The 17179-nt window shown below is 43.1% G+C and overlaps 1 protein-coding gene across 3 annotated transcripts in view; it reads left to right on the top strand.

Moving 5' to 3' along the window:
* The first annotated feature begins 1004 nt into the window (after nt 1–1004).
* Nucleotides 1005–17179, top strand: part of BEND7 (BEN domain containing 7) — a 51697-nt gene continuing 35522 nt past the window's right edge. The window contains exons 1-2 of one of the 3 annotated variants that reach the window (XM_038154193.1): nt 1005–5329; nt 9130–9213. In XM_038154193.1, the coding sequence (XP_038010121.1) occupies nt 4852–5329; nt 9130–9213 (562 nt within the window). In that variant the 5' untranslated portion in view covers nt 1005–4851. The remainder of the gene's footprint in view (nt 5330–9129; nt 9214–17179) is intronic. The other 2 variants (XR_005258977.1, XM_038154191.1) reach the window with 2 other exon arrangements.

Here is a 17179-nt window from a genome sequence, read left to right as displayed (position 1 = left end):
TGCTTTTGTTCCTGCAGCTGATGCTGCATTAGTTTTCCATCTGTAGCTCCAGCGATTGCATCGCTGCACTCTTACCTGTGCCTTCAGCTGCTGTGGCTGAAGCAAACTGACACAAAAATGGAGGAATGATTAGCAGCATGACCCTCTTGGAACTCTCCCTGGCAGGGGGCACACTGGGCTGCTGGACCCTGAGCTGAGCTTGCTGCAATTTGTGCCTGCAGCATCCATCGGAACTGGGAGTGCTGACTGCTGTGCTTGGGCTGGCATTGCTGACATTGACTCGGGGATGAGCCAAAGCTCAAACGTGCCCTTTCTGAGGACACCAGCCTGGCTTCCTTTCATCTCTCAGGCAGAGGTGGTAGTAATGCAAAGACACATCCAGGCTAAAATTTCTAAGCACTATTACTCTCTATATGGCAGAAAAGTTCAAATTTCTAGGCAAAATAACAAGCCCTACTCACATTGTCCTCAGCTCCCTTGAAGCACTTGGGTTCAAAGCCAAAATTAGTTCAGCACATGGTTTCTCCATGTTGCAGAGAAGCAGAGGATGTCCATGTATATGGGCAGATTTCTTTTAATCTTCCACATCCTCTTTCATAAAAAAGAGCATTATTGAGACCTTTTCTTCCTCATCCTTCAACCACATCTGTTGCTTAGACACCTTGTTCTCCTCTCCATTCCCAGAATTCAAATCCAAACTCTGGTTTGTCCTAGGGATGACTTAATATCTAATTATCCCACTGGATAAGGGTGTACTGGATCAGAGTGGATGACCATCAAGCACTGACTCTTAGAACACAGTGCCCTTCCTTGCAACCTTAGTCCAAGCTGCACATAAATTCAAAGAGCAGGGGGAAAGTCCCACCTTACAGTCAAAAGGGGGTTTGCATTCTGATATGAAAATGTTTAGAAGGTTTGCATTCTGATATGGAAATATTCAGAGGGTTTGTGACTACACACACAAAGAACACTCTGTACATAGATTCAGTTATATTCTTTATTGTTGAAACAGTTCTGGAATGTTTTGGTCTCCCTGAGCTGGCAAACAGATGAAAACATTGGTCTGTCCTGTAATTTTTTTCCCTAAAATTTATATGAGAAAGATTAACAAGCAACAGGATGGACAAGAAGGCATTTCAAAACTGTGTTCCAAAAGAAAAATAGAGTAAGGATAGAGACATGAAATGTCAATACTTTGACTCAAATGGTCAGGAAAAACTTAAGGATTGGAAAATAAGTTAAACTGCACTCCTGACTTCAGAATTCTTCAGGACATCCAGACACCTTCCTCTCCAATGACCCAGTCCTTGGATATGCCGGCCTGAGAGCCTGCTGAAAGGGAAGGTTTGTAGTGAGACAGCAGAGCACAACGTGGCCTACTGTCAGCTTAGGGCTAAGTACTGCCCACATATGTCATGTGAACACAAAACCACCACTGGAAACACTACTACAGTTTATAAAATCCTCAGTGCCATTCATTACACTTAACTAACCAAAATAGCTCGCCTTTTAACCTGTCACCTGCACAGCTCCTGGTCTCCAGTTTACCTCTTCACCCTTCTCCTGCTTCCTAATACCACACGGAACCTCGTCGGGCTCCAAGATGAGTGGGAATCGTGGTGCTATTAATATGACAGCCAGCAGCCTCTTCCCACTTCACATGGCCTCACGTGAATTCCTTGACATTAGACTTTAAGCCTCAGATCGAATCACTGAGTTTATGAGACTTTCTCCACTATAATTTTTCCAACTGAAAAGCTGAAGTGGTTCTTAGTACACTTATTTAATTCTCCTCAGCTCTAGGACTCCTTAGTCATCTTTGTCCTATACCATCCTACTTCTGAATAATAAAGTATTATCATGAACTCACACACTTGGAAACAAAAAGTCTGGGACATCCTGTGTGAACAGGACTGCTGCTGTTAATACTGAAATATTACTAGATTAATTATATTTAATCAGTTAGTTCATGATCTGAAATGAAAAAGTATTTTGCACACCAGAAAATTGTTGGGAAAATTACTGTCAGTTAGAATGGGGAAGGGGTATTTTGAAAGTAACTTGAAGCATAATAAAATGTTAACTAAGAAATCATCAGGGATGATCATACTGACTTGGGACATGTTGCAAGACAAAGCCCTTATTTAGTTGGCTAATTTCATGGCATTTTGAAAAACACATTACTCAGTTAATGGTTTGAGGAAATACTTTGAAACCATTCAGGAATAGATAAAAAATGCTCAGAATTTTTCATATTTTCAACAGAAAAAAAATTACTTATAGATTCTTAATATGTAATAATAACAACATGATACCAAGACAGAAACTGAAATAAAAGATGAAATTAAAAGCTGTCTGCCCCCAGAGCCAGTGTGCACTTTATCCTAAGTCACTTGGCTGCCACAGCGATGCAGCCAGTGACTATCTAGGGTGACACAAGGCAGCCATTCTAATGGGATAAAGAGGACTTTCATCTCTGCATTTCTCCAGCTGGAATAATGCAATGGTGGCCTGTGACAAACGAGCAGATGACCCCAGTCCAGTTTTAGGATGCCCACCCCAAAATGCCCAACAACAGACTCACAGCTCCCTGTACATGGGAGCCTTTGAGTTTGTGTAGTTTTTTCCAAGTCCCAGCTGAGAAGCACCAGCAGTGCAGGACAGAAAGCTGCTTCCAGCTCCCGGATCCTCCTACGTGTTGTATGGATAACTACAAGACTTTGACCTAAAGTCACCTTGTCCTAGTTTCTAATTCACTTTTATGCAGATGAGATGGCAGGATTGGGGCTGTGGTATCCACACTGGCTCGTACTTTCAGAAATGAAAACTGCAAAGATTTATTCATCTGAGCAACCACAATTAGGTTAGCTTGCAGAATCAGGCTTACTCTGCATGAAAAGGATGGATCTCTCTAACTGACAAAAAGGAAAATCAGAAATATCAATAGAAAAGGGGATGTGCTAACTCTTGGAAAACATTACTGGAAACTGCATTGCCCAGACTGAAATGTCATTTAAAACCACGAGTGCCCCTTTAAGCAAAATATCAGCACAGGGAAGGAAGAACTAAAACCAGTTCTACCAGAGAGCAGCTGATAAAACATTGCCATCACATTTTCATAAATTATATCCCAAAATGTTTCGAAAAATTGAGTAACAGAGGAAAACAGAAAAGATTTTTGTAGCACATTCCTTTGGCAAATGCAGGATAAAGCTCATCATGTGAGCTGAACTGTAAATGAGGGCCTTATGCTTTATAAAAATTCTCCTATTGTCCCAGGAAGGATGAGAGTCAAACATAACAGTTTCAGCATGTAAGTCCTGTAAATAAAGTTAGTTAGCAGACAGGAATCAGCAGACTGTTTGGGGAGGGGAAAAAAAAAAAAGAAAGAGAAAATACTCTTTTTGTAGGAAAAATTTAGGCACACTGCTGCTGCATTTCAGACCCGACTTCATTGCACTGTACCAGAGATTAATTGGACCCACAAAATCCAGCAAACAGCATATGACATCCATCTACCTTTGCTGCTTCAGCATCCTCCCAAAAATATATAATGCAGGATTTTAAATAGTACATTAGCCCAGTTTCCTTTCATAAAGTCTTACAGAGAAGTTTAGGAAAATTCCAAAAGTAGCATACTGATTGCCTCTGGGATTTTCCACTTAGCAATTTAATAGAAAATTACACCCCTACCCAATCTGGGAGGTTTCCATAACCTCCCTCGTGAATTTAATTTTCCCGCATATAATAAATTTTACCATTAGGCATATTCTCTGATATTGCTTCACCATTAAGACTATTTCCCAATTTTTCTTTTCAGAACCACATATACTCTCTGTGTGGTGTCTGGATGGCACCTTGCACTGAAGAATTCAGGTCTCACTATGTCCATGCACACAGTTAGGATACAAATCGCTACTATTAGTATTCAATTTGCTTCCCTCCTGCTTATTTTATGTCATTATTCCAAGTGATGAGGTCGGTCAATATTACTGGAGCTAACGGGATTCTCCTGGGTACTCTGAGGAGACCAAGGCAAGATCTGCATTTGCATCTGTTCAAGTAGGCGTATGCAAGTATCACATAGTCTTCTCCTTGTCACAACACAGTCTGACTACATGTAAAACACAAGATGATGATCGGAGCTGTGTTTGCAGTTATCAGTAGTCATAACTGTAAACGCCTGGGTCCTTTCTCTACAGGCAACAGGCAAAAGCACTCTCGGCTGTAAAAAAAAAACCACTCCACCCTCAGTGAATTTAGCACAGTGAGCGAACTGGAAGTGTGGCTGAAGGCGTCAAGTGGTGAATAAATCAAAGCACTAATTTCAGCTGTGTTTGGGCCAGCCGTATGGCTGCAGTGACCTCACGGTGACCGTCGGGAGGGTTGCCAGAAGCCCTAAATCTCGCTCCTCTGGAGAGCTGAGACTCTCTTCCTCTTGCTAAGGCGATCCAGTTTTTGGCCGAGGGACTCCCTTCCTCTTGCTAAGGCGATCCAGTTTTTGGCCGAGGGACTCCCTTCCTCTCGCTAAGGCGGTCCAGGTTTGGCAGAGCTCAGCCCAGCTGGTGGCTCGGCGCTCTTCTCCAGGCCTCGGTCCATGACACCAGCGGACACATCGCAGCGATAATCCCTGTAAAACACGGCAACAAACAGGTGTTGCCATCAGTTCCTGAGCTTTACCCGCTTCCGCACGCCAACTTCAACCCCCTCCCCGCCGGCCCTGGCCCGGTCCTGCTAAACACGAGGAGTTCCCCCCGCTCAGCCCCCGAGGGAGCCGCGGGCAGCTCGGCGGTGCTGAGCGGGCAGCGCCGGTGCCCGTGTGTGAGGCGCGCGGCGGGAGGGGGACACAAAATGGCGCTGCCCCTCAGCCCCTCGCCCTCAGCCCGCGGCGGGGCCGAGTGGCGGCGGGCCGGCCCCGGGGTGGCGGCGGCTCCCGGCCGGCGGAACCGCCGCCTTCCTTCCCCCAGCAGGTGGCACCGGGGTCCCGGCGCCGGCGGCGAAGCCATTGCGGGCCGCCCTTCGCCGCCGGGCCGCGGCCGCGCAGCCGGCGGGGGGGAAGGCGGCGGCATCGCCCCCGCGGGGCTCCCCCCGCCGCACCCCGCTTTTCCTCAAAGTTCGGGGCGGGAGCGGGGGGGAGACCGGAGCCAACTTGTCCCGGATCCCTTTATTCGCCGCCGGAGCCGCCGTCTCTCCCAACCCCCGCGTGTATTGCTGATCGGAGGGACGGAGCTCGGTCCTGTGTCCGCCCCGCTCCTTCCTGCCCGCACCATGGAGTTCGCCCAGAGGAAGAGGAGCAGGAAATCCCAAAGCTTTAAACTGGTCAACGAAGGTAAGGCGGGGGCGGCCGGGCTTTGTTCGCTGGCCGGGGGCAGCCCCGACTTTTGCCCCGGGGGGAGCGGGGCGTTATGAAACGCCGGCGCCCCCGGGCCGCCGCTCCCTCCCGGCTCTGTTATTGAACTCCGCAATCCTCTGCCTGAACTCCCCGAAACCATCGCACGCCTGTCTCTCTTTTTTTTTTTTTTTTTTTTTTTTTTTTTAAATTTCATTTCTTTCGCCCCCTTCCCGTTTCCTCTTTCTTTTTTTAATTATTTTTTGCATGTGTGTTACGTGTTGTTGCAAAACCACCACCTCAAGCCTCCTCACCACCACCTCAGGTGGACGTGTTATTTTTTTTCTAAGCAGAGAACCTTGCACAAAATAAAGTTGGATCGTGTTTAGTGGTGAATCCTGCTTGGGCGGGGGGGAGAAAAAAAAATCGGGAAGCGAGCAGAAAATAATGACACTTGAGTAGCGACAGACCTCCTTAGTATTCAACTCTTGTGGATTTATTGTATTTGGGGTGGTTTTTTCCCTCTCCTCGGCTGTGTACATCCGTGCATTTCAAAGAAAAGCTGAATCGAGATCGCTTTATTAAAAATCCACGCAGGTAATTAATTGTACGTGGGCAGGGGAGAGCCGCCGGCTTGTGACTTGTTCGCTCGGGGTGTGTTTGCTTTTGGAAAAGAGGATATTTTACAAGGGATCGTGAGGGGAGAAATATTTGAATTCATGTCGGGCAAGAAGCACAGCTCCGTGTTTCAGTCTTCTTGTTGTTGTTTTCTTTAATTAAAGGGGAAAAAAGATAGAGCCGCTGGTAGGCATTTTCACAGGTGGACTTCCCAGCCCTAGGGATTTATTTTGGTTGGGGATTTATCCCTTCTCCTGCCGATGAGATGTTTTTGCCCTGACAGATTTGATTCGAGATCGTTTCTCCTTTTGTGTTCCCAAGTATTGGAGGGGAATATCTCCATGAAACGCTGTGTGTGTCCTGCATGCCAAGTTCAAGGCAGGTGACTGCTTGGGTGTAATGTCACACTGGTGAAAAGGGGGACACACACACACGAGTGTCAAGACTTGGTGTCTGAGGAGTGCTCTGCAAAATTACGTGTGAAGCGAAGAAATTCAAAGATGGAAACAAACTCATCGGTGGGAATAGTAAATGATGACTGCTATATCGTGGTAGGGGGGTCTGGGGCATCACACATGGTCCCTGTTAAAACTAGAGGGGCAGGGACTTGCCAGACGTGTCTGAAATGCATTGGAGGTCTGTATCCATTAGCAAACCTATGAAGGGTGTAATTTTACAGAGAACGGGGTTGGTTTGTGGGGCTTTGGTACTGAACATGCTCCCAACTTGGAGGCAGAGTTAGTGCATGACTGGGCTGGAGCATGGAGGTGGTGAAAGCAAAATGTGAAAAAACAAAACTGAAATTTTGCTTTTTTTCTTTCCGTCCTAATGGGCCTGTAAAAAGAGTATTTGCCAGAAATAGGTTACTATTTTGCCAATCTCAGTTGCCACTTCTTACAGGTTTAGATATGACTCAGTGTATGAGACAATCTACTTAACCTTATTTTAATAGGTAAATCCAGTTGTGATGGTACATTAGTAATAATATTTTATCTGTGGTCTCTTTTTGGATGTAGAGAGTCAAATACAAAGCTACACTAAAAGCATATGCTAGAGAGAAAATTACGTCTTCTTTCTTTGAGAATGGAGGAGATAAAAATCAGGTTTTGTATGTGAGTCTGCACTCTCATACTCTTTTCTATCACAGTTGATTAGAAAGATAATTATGTATAAATAGTTGTCTCTTGTAATTGGCCTTTGCCTCTTGCAGGAGTTATTCTGTAATGTCACAGTTTAGTGTTTACTGTTGTGAAATTGATACAGTTTTCCAGTGCCTGGACTGTGACATCCAAGGCAGAAAAAGGAAACCTAAGAGAAAAGGCTATGCTGTATAAATTGGTTGGTAACACGCCATCTGCTATTGATGTGTGCCCATACAATGCTTGTTCTGTCCCAAAAATTACTTTGAGCACCTTATCACAATGATCAATAATGACCAAATCAAGAGAAAGTCCATTGCTGTGCTAAAAGGCAGCCACCTCTGGGGTGAAATGTGGTGACTTTAAGGCAGCAGCTGCAGACCAGAGGAATATTGTGACCAGCTGGATGTACAGGGAAGTGCTAGGGAAGAAACTGTGTGTAATCTCTATATCTAAGGACCATGAGTCTGTAAGTCATTTAAGTCCTAGTTTCCACTTACTTGCTTCCACAGATCTTGAGTGTCCTTGAGAGGATGAAGGTGCAGAGTGTGGCAGGTAGACCCTGACTGCCTGCCCTTCAGGTGCCACCAAGCCACTTGATCACACCCTCTGCTCAACAGGACAGCTAGTGATCGTGGAAGGCAGCATAAATCCTGCCAGTTCAGTCTCATAAAAGAAGCTTTTACTTCCTCGATGTCATATCTCAGACTTCACCTTTACCCATTTCATTGGCTGGGCGTGCTCGGGAAGCAGAGGAATCCTTTGTGTAGAGCCTCATTGCTGACCTCTCCAGTTCTGTGGTGTGGTTGTTTTCCCCTCATTTTCTTTTTAGGCCCTTCTCACTCTATAGAGTTGCTGTGTTAGGCTTGATTTTAGTTTACATACTGGGTTGTTCCTCCTCTTGTGCCTTCGAGACAGTCGTGCTGTACAAATAAACAGCACCTAACAAAAAAGTGACTTCCAGGAGACTTTTCTGGTCCTGTGCCTGTTTGGTCAGAGGTGCAGGTGTGCTGCTTGTGGAAGGAGCTGCTTATGCCACCTTCCACTTGTGTTACACCTTTTAAGTGAATTCCCCCCTCCCCCCCAAGTCCCTTCCATGAGTTAATCTCCCTCGCTTTTTGTGAGGCAAGTAAACATAAAACCAGTTTAAGGAGGGAGTAGCTGAGAGCGTTGGGAGCTGGGAGGGCATGGAAGGAGTGAGGTGGGGAGGTGGCTCTTTCAGGACACTGAATATATTGTTCAGTCTTGAGCAGTTTGCCGAAGGACAGAGTGTGTGCCAGTATCAGAGTCAGAAATAGCATCCAGGAGAGCTGCCTTGAGATACTTTTTTTTTTACTTGGACTTACTATTTCTCTCTGTGTAAACAAAGCTCTGGTTTTAGTGAACACCTGCCTGGTGTTACAACAGAGACCTTCACAGCAAAATATTCTTTCATTTAAAATAGAAACTTAGTGGTGATTTTTTTTTTTTTTAATATCTTGTAACATCTCTGTATATGAGATGCCAGTGCTAATTCTTCAGGTCATCAGAGGCATTAATTTCTATAGGTGAATATCCTAAGGTGTCACTGATCCGCCTTTCTTCAGAACTGGGAGGCCAGTGACATCGGTCTGAGTCAAGCCAGCTGAGCAATACAGCCCTGATGTACATTGCTGATTCCTTACTGAGGTGAAGTTTGAAAGTTTGCCTTGGTCTCTGGGAAGGTAAAGTTTTCATTATAAATCTGCTTTCCTTCTGTAAAGCAAGAAGCCAGATAATTGGCATCTGGTGGGATAATTTGCTGTGAAAATGAACACAGTAATTTAGGGCAGGCGTAGCTATTCCCTAAAATCTGTGAAATATTTGAGCTGAGTCTCTCCAGTGTGAGCGAAGGTTTTTTAGGAGGTGCTGATACAGAGCACATTTTCTGTGGTTAATTTGATGTACATGAAATAAACTGCAGATATATTGATAAATTGTGTAGTAAAACTGTAGCAATGTGTTCAGTGTTCATTTTTTCCAGATCACTTGAATTCTAATTTTTTTTATCGTTCTTCATTCCAGATTACCATCATGAGATATATAAGATCTCTGACTACAGCAATGATGTTAATGGGGAGACCAAAGAAACACAACCAGTTTTTTTAGGTATGTGCTTGTGTTGATTAATTTTCGAGCAACATTGCGTGGCCATTTGCAATTAGGGAGGAAAAAACCTCTGTGCAAGCACAGAAAGCGCCTGCCATTGTTTAATATGACGTTCTTTTCAAGACCCTTTTATTCTATGAATTGCCAATATATCCTTTATTAACACTGCTAAAAGTTGTAATTTCAGACATAAATGTTTATTAGTGTCTACACACAGTGCTAATTATCACTCACTCAGAGAGCCAGATGCTGACTCTGCAGTTTTGCAGCTCTGTGCTCACCCCATTTACATTGCATATTCCCTGGCATGCTTCACTGGCAATAGTTTGTGTAATTGGGGTATTACATCTTTGACATCTGGATAACAGAAATTCAATTTCCAGGAAGCTGCTATTTGTTTGGTTTTGCTTCTGCCTTGGGTGGGATAGAGGATTAATGTGCTGTCTTAATGTAATGTCCTTTCACCTCTGGAGCTTCCCTGCTAATCCTGGCATGGCAAAATTAAATTAAATCAACAGTTAAAAATGTGTAAAGAAAATACAGAAGTAATATAGAGTCTGCAGCACGATATGTATTACAGCATATCAGTGACTGTCTATCAGTGAACCTTTACCTCTCTTGTGTGCTTTTTATCCTGTATAACTCCTCAGCTGCAGAGTGCTTCTTCCTTTCCTGCTTCTATCCCCTTCCAATTGCATCCAGGATCTCACCTGCATAAAGCCCCTCTTGGCAAAGATTTGGCAGGCTAAATTCAAAGAAGGAGGGGCCCGTTTTTTGAGCTGGATAAAGCAAGCTTGTGAACACTCTGTTCAGGCTTTGGAGAAAGCAGATGCCTTTGCACCAAGAAACTTGGGAATGTCTGCCTCTCCTTTTCAGCACCAGGGAGCTGGGGTTGTTTAGCCTGGAGAAAAGGAGACTCAGAGATGACCTTATCACTCTCTTCAGCTTCCTGAAGGGCGGCTGTGGTGAGCTGGGGTCGGTCTCTTTCTCCGGGCAACAACAGACAGAACAAGAGGACACAGTCTCAAGCTGCGCCAAGGGAGATACAGGCTAGAATTAAGGAGGAAGTTTTTCACAGAAAGAGTGGTCAAATACTGGAATCATCTGCCCAGGGAGGTGGCGGAGTCATCATCCCTGGATGTGTTTAAAAAAAGACTGGATGTGGCACTTGGTGCCATGATCTAGTTGAGGTGTTAGAACATGGGTTGGACTCGATGATCTTAAAGGTCTCTTCCAGCCTAGAAATTCTGTGATTCTGTGAGCCAAAACATGTTTGTGGGGTGATTGAAGGTTTCTGTGGCCTGTGTGTGTTGCCCCCTGGAGCCAGCAAGTAGCATTGAAATGTGGGAATTGGCAGCTGAAGTTACTTTGTGTGCAAAATACCTTTGTCTCCTACATTCATAGTGCCACATCCTCTTCTAGAGGTCAGGAGCAAATGGAAGAGAATAGGAGACTGTGTTAAAACGAGGGTGGGAGCTGCCTTAAATTCCCTTCTCAGGGAATCCCTTCCCTTCCCTTTTCACCACTTGAGCAAGTATTTCTTCCCTACACCCATTTCCAGGGAGAAGCAAAGGCCACTGCTGTGCTTTGTGTTTGGATTTCATGTTCTGGAAGCACTTTTGGTGAAGTCTGATAAACCTGATGGAGTGAGTTCCACCACAGGTTTACTTGAAATGTTTTTTCTTCCAACTCTTAAGTCATGAAAAGCTTTGGCAAGAATTAGGCATCAGCCAGGGTGCTCTAAGAATGTGCAGAAGTCTGTGCTTTGACATTTGTGGTGTGAGTCAGACCCACTGATCTTGATTTTGCCTTGGTTGTGTTGTCCTTAGATTTGTTTGGGTTTTTCTTTTTCAGTAAGTCCAGCTTTCATTGTGACTGAAAGTGTTCTGGCATTTAAGTGCCTCAAGTTCACCTATTTCAAGAGTCAGTCAGAATTTAACCTTTAAGAATGTGAATCCTATCAAGGAGCTTCCTTATCAGGTATAGTCAGGGTGTAATCACTGTTTCACTTGATTTCACTGCTTTGTGCCAAAATTTATCTCTGAAGGATGTTTATTCCAACTTGGTGATTTAGAGTCAAGTTTGTTCCCAGTTTAAGTGATCCATAGGATCAGCAGTTGAAACCTCAGTGTGATGCAGCCTTTAGTATGGAATGGATGCCATGATACAGCATTGAAACTGTTACCTTTAGGGAAGGTAAAATGTTAGTGGCAGTCTATAAGAGAGTGAAGCTTTACGATAAATGGGATGTGGAAATGCCTTTGTTGCACAGCTGAGCATGGTTAACTCAAAACTGCTGCTGAGAAGGGAGCTGCTAGGGTAAATGAGTAAATCAGAAGAATCCAGTTAGTTTAATGTACAGATAAAATAAGGATGAGATGTCAAGAAAGACGGGATGAACCTAGATGGTGTTTTTTGCACCAGCATCGATGGGCACAATACAGCTTTGTGTAAACGTAGGCTGAAAATTGGAGAAAGCTTCAGTGCAATTAAAGGAACATGGTACTGGCTATGACCTCTGATGGCTGCAATGGCGTAGAGTCCAACTGCTATCTGAATAGAGCTTGGGAAGTTTTCTCATGTAGTGCAGCGTTGGGAGTGAGGATGTGGTGGCTTGTCCTCTCCCCCAGTCCTTTGTTCTGATAAGATGATGAACAAGAAGTCACATCTTTCTAGATGAAGGACGTGCTAACCACAGTCTTTACAAGATTCCAAGGGAATGTGGAGTTTCACTGCTATATTTTGTGGATGAGGACTGGCATGTCTTTTGTTTTGAAGGAAGGGCTTGGTTATCTGGTACCAGGACAGACTGCTCAGCCTGAGAAGGAGGAGGCAGCCCAGAGTGAAATGCTTAAACCTCAAACATGGGTGAAATTTAAAACAGACCTGACTTCCGTTTTTCCAGTAAAGTCACAGGGCTGCCAGCCCAGACTTGGTATTACAAGCCCTCGAAGGAACTATGTACACCTGTATCTTGTGGACAGTGATGATTAAACTTATACTAGTGATGATTAAACTTACACTGTCTATTAAAAAAAAAATCTTTTGCATACACCATATAGGTTTTTTTTCAGTCTTAATATTTTTATTACCAACACAAAAAAGTGGAAATACAGTATACTTCCAGACTGAGTGTTTTTACAATGCTCTCAACTTGAAATTCAGGCTCTATGTTTGAAAGGTTAATGCAGAAAACTAATTATATTATCCTGGTAATCAAATGTGTGATGAGACATTTGTCTGTGTAATTAACAGTGAAGAACTTTTATAGTTTCATAAAATTGCATGCTACTCACAGTGTGCTTGGAGCATTTGTTTTGAAGAGATGTCCAAAACAGAGATGTTTATGACTGATATAAAGTGGAACTGAAATGTACTGTAATGCAGGTGTCTGTGCATTTTACAGCATTTCGCATTGTTGAAATGGAAGGCAGCAGATTAATAACTTCGCTGTGTCATGGTAAAAATAAATAATGTGTTCTTGGAGCAGGGGAGCAATGCATAAGTTACTCACTAATTTCAAGAATTTATTCTGTCCCAGAAATTATATCCTTTGCAATTTATTCACAGAGAAAAAGTTGACTTAACAAGTAACTCACAGACTTGTGTTACTGTTAATAGGATTATATCCCAGGTCTGGTTGTTGCAGTAGTGGCTTCTGTAATTAAGACTGCATAAAAGTTTATTTTATGTATCTGTGTTCTCTAATGATCTAACTTGGTAAAGCATTTCCCTTTGGGGCTAAAGCATGGTCTTGGCCAGGGATATTTCCAAGAACTGGGGGAAGTTGATACATATCTATTATTACTTTTTTAATTATATGACCCCATTAATATATACTTTTATTGAACAGTTGCTCACTTGTCCTTTCCCGAGTGATTTAGCTGGCGCAGCGTGGCATGAAAGTGTGTAACTTGGGCTTCTGTAGCTTCTCCTGTTGGGTGTTTTGAAACTCTTTCACCAGGCTCTTCCAAAGATTTACTTTGTGGTGGGAGTGGTGGCTGGGCCACCTGGTATGACCCAGTTTCCAGGGAAATAACCCCAAAAGCCTGAATGGTCTCAGGGTCTGATCCTGGGTTTGATTCTGCAAATTTCTTTGCTTACATTAGTGTTTGTGGGGATTAATAACTTTGTTTGTCTCACGATAGGCAGGGTTATCAAACCATGTGTTTCTGCGCTTGCTTTGTGAGTAAGAGGTCTGATCTGAGGGTGATCCAGTTTTCCTGCATCTCTAATTCTAGAGCTTTGTGTGGTGACATGAACAAAGGAAAGTGCTTTGAGGTGGTGTTTAGAGCATTGCTAAGATGCCTCAACTGAGACAGCTTCAATGTCCCCACATTAGCAGAGTCAAATTCTCCAGCTTGTGACTCGTGTTGCTTGTGTGACCTCTGACACCGTTCATGACCACTCCCCGCTGACTTGGGGTTTAGGTTTTTAATTTGCAAAGGATATTGTGGGCCGTGTTCTTTCTTCAGTGTAGAATCTTGTATGCTGGCAAAGACCTGGGATCACTTTTTTGGGAAATGTGTGCTTACCCCATCAGTTCAGTCACACGGATGCCCGATTCCAGTTCTGCACAGAGAAGCCACAATAAGGTTCCACGTGATTTAGGAGACCTTTGCTCTGATAAGGAATCATGCACATGGATACTCTATTTTCCCCATGCTGACCTCTGCAACTTTCTGTTTCAGGACAACTTGGGGTACAAGATGACAAAAAAATAACCTAGATTTTTGAAAATTATGTTTTGATGTGTGTATAATTCTTGCTGAGAAGGAATGCTGAGCTTCCTTCTAGGATAACTGTCTGAAAAGGAAATACCTGAACACTGTGTAGCATTCCAAAAGGTGTTTTGGTGAGTTCAGCCTGGTTTAGCAGTGGAGATGTGTGCCCTGTGTGCACATGCTTCCTGATTCCTTGAGCTGAATCAGCCCTTTACAGTCTTCAAACACAGCAGGCGAGTTTTTGCTGGCCCCCTTCCAGAGAGGGCAGCATTCAAATGGCATCTAATAAATTGCAGTTTAATATGCTTAATTATATAACCCTTTGCACTTACTTATTATTTTTTGTTGAGCTTTCACGCCATATGCTTCAACTTCCACTTTTTCTTGCCTCTGAAGCCTTGTTTCCATACAAACCAGGCTCATGTTGTCAGCTCACATGTGCTTGTCTGGCTGTCTGTCACTGCCATTCCTACCCTCACAACAGCTCCACCAATTTCAGCCTAGTTGGACACAAAGGTGGAAATCTGAGATGAAAGTAACTGCAGTAAGCAGCCTGATCCAGGAAAAATCCCTGTTTGTATGTTCAACAAAGGAAAAAATTCCATAGGTGTTTCGTCTGTCCAAAAACCATAAAATTAAACTATAGTTAATAGAAAAATTGTATGTTCAAAGTCAAATGTGACTATTTCCCAAAATATATGAGAAACATAAATGTTAAAAATAAAGCAAGGAATTGCAAAATACTGGACAAAGAGAACATGATGGTTATTTGGTTTTGTGAGTCCAAGGAAGGAAATATCAGATACAGACATTTGTCCAGCTTTAATTCTGTTCACCCATTTATACACTCTAAAACACACACATTAATACAGACATGGTTGCCACTTCTGTGATACTGGGATAAAATTAATGCTTGAACATATCAATATGGTCACATATAATTTTATAATTGTTTGCAGTGCTATGATAATATTTGATCAACTGTTCAGGAGAAGTATAACAAGGTGTTGGTAGGCAATGTGATATATTAAGTTTAATAAACGTAGTAGTGAAAGGATGGACAGGCATATAGGAGCAAAGAGTGTAATAAATAAATTATCATTAGTATGTTGTTAACTGGAGTTGTTTACAGGCCTGTTGCTTTAGACAGCTGCACACTTAGCACGTGGATGCTACTGCAGCCTGGAACAGTTCTCTGGTTTACATTTGTTCCTTTGTAATTTTAAACATTCTTGCATCTTTCAAAGCAGGAAGTTTTCATGTCCTATACACTTTCAGTAAGGAAACAGATTGAAATGAATTTTGAGGAAATTGCTTTTTATGTTGTGTAGCATTTATTAAAGAGTTTTGTTTTGCTTTTTGCCTTTTTTTGTTGTTGTTGTTGTTGTTGTTTTATAAGGTTACAGTCAGGTCACATAGGAAAAAAGGTTGTTTGTAAGGGGCCATCATGGAAACAACTATAACAGTAGTTATTAAAAATTGTTAATATGTTTTTGTTATGACAATTGACATCTCTATATACAAGTTCCTAAATAGGGCTCTAACTTGCCTTGGTTCTATTTGAGCAGCATTTTGTAAGTGTCTTAGTGTTTTGCAAGTAACTTCAATGGTTTCAGATGAAACCCAGGGATTTGCATGGGTATCCAAGTGGCAAATCCCGTAGGCAGCCTTTGGAGGCATCCCCATCTCCTTTGAAATGGTGAGGAGCTCTGGTATGTGTACAGAGAGAGGCTGAAGTATGCACCACTCTTCTCAGGCCTCAGTATCTATCTCAGAAAGCTTTGCACAGATAGATAATACAGATTTCTATGGAATAAACTATTTTTTCCAGTGCTTTATTATTCTATTTAGCATTTAAAAGAAGGCTGTCTCTTCCACAGGACATACTAATTTGAATTGTTGTGTTTTCTCAGTTCCCCATCTTTTTTTTTTTTCACTTTTAAATTACATGGTTATTATCTGTGAAAATTATCAGCAGTGGAATAACTGATAACAAAACGCTGTCCTTGGGCTCTAGAGCTAATAGCCACGTGAGATAACCAGGGAGCAAGAAGTTAAATCTGTTACTGGTGTTGCACCTGTCTGCAGATTCAGATGGTGTAACATCATCTGCTCTCCACTCCTGTGGGGAGGATGCTGCTGTTGCTGGTCAGCTACAAACTAAAAGCTGGAAAAAGGCATTATTGGGAGAGGAGAGATGTAAATTTGCACTGAAGACTAAGTCAGGCTTATAGCCTGTAGGATTTTAATGAGCTTTCTTGCAAAAGGGAAGACATGTTTTAAAAACAAAACAAAAAACAAACAGAAAAATCCATGGAAAAAAAAATCTAAAAATCCGAACCCCAACAAAAAAGCTTACAAAGGGTGAATCTCCCTGTAAGGATCTACCTAATCAAAAAGATAAGTTTATGTAGGGTGCAAGTTGAGGGTTTATTGTAACATAAATGTAGTGTTTTTTTCTGTCTGCAGTTAAGTATGCTCATGTCACTGTATAGGAAGACTTCTATATAAAGGAACAAGGGAACAGAATCAAGGCTGAATAAGCTCAATTAACATTAATATTTTATGTAATTGGGTAACGGAAATTTAATCTTTCTAACAACATGTCACCCGACCAGACACATAGCACGGTCCCTGCACCCAGCAGGAGGTGGGTGGGAAGCTGTTTGATACTCACATACATTTTGCCACTGAGTACAAATCCAAATTGCCAACTTAAAACTCCCAGGGTAATGTTAAATGGCACGACAGCCAGGGATTGCTCCAGGCTGTGGTGTATTGGGAACATTTAGAGCTGGGATAGGGGCAGGTGCAGCCATGTACAGGAGAAAGGCAGTGTGCAGGGTATGGCTGTGAGTATCTCAGTAATTGGAGTCCAGTGCTACTCTGCAGCCTTTCAAGGTTGGGAACTGCAAACAGTCAACCCCTGGTTGGGCTGGGGCCAAAAAGTGTCATTTTAAAGGAATTGGTGGTGTTACTGTTAATGAAGTCACACCCGCACACGTAAATCTGCAGGCAAACCAAAAAAATAAATAAATACAGTGCAGAACTTCCTTGCAGAGGGTTTTTCTCACTGTGTTAGCTGGAGTGGGAATGGTGCTGGAGTGTTGCTGTACGAGGTTGGCAAATATTTTTCTAAGTTTGGACTCAAAGCTTTCTTGCAAGCCACCCACTCTCCTCGCTGGATCGGGGTGGGCTGGAGCCAGCTGGCACCAGCCCAGGGAACCGGTGCGCCAGGTCAA

This window comes from Motacilla alba, chromosome 1A (genome assembly GCF_015832195.1).
Source record: "Motacilla alba alba isolate MOTALB_02 chromosome 1A, Motacilla_alba_V1.0_pri, whole genome shotgun sequence".
NCBI lineage: Eukaryota > Metazoa > Chordata > Aves > Passeriformes > Motacillidae > Motacilla > Motacilla alba.
Note: the sequence above shows the minus strand (reverse complement) of the source record. Positions and strands in the feature narration are given on the sequence as shown.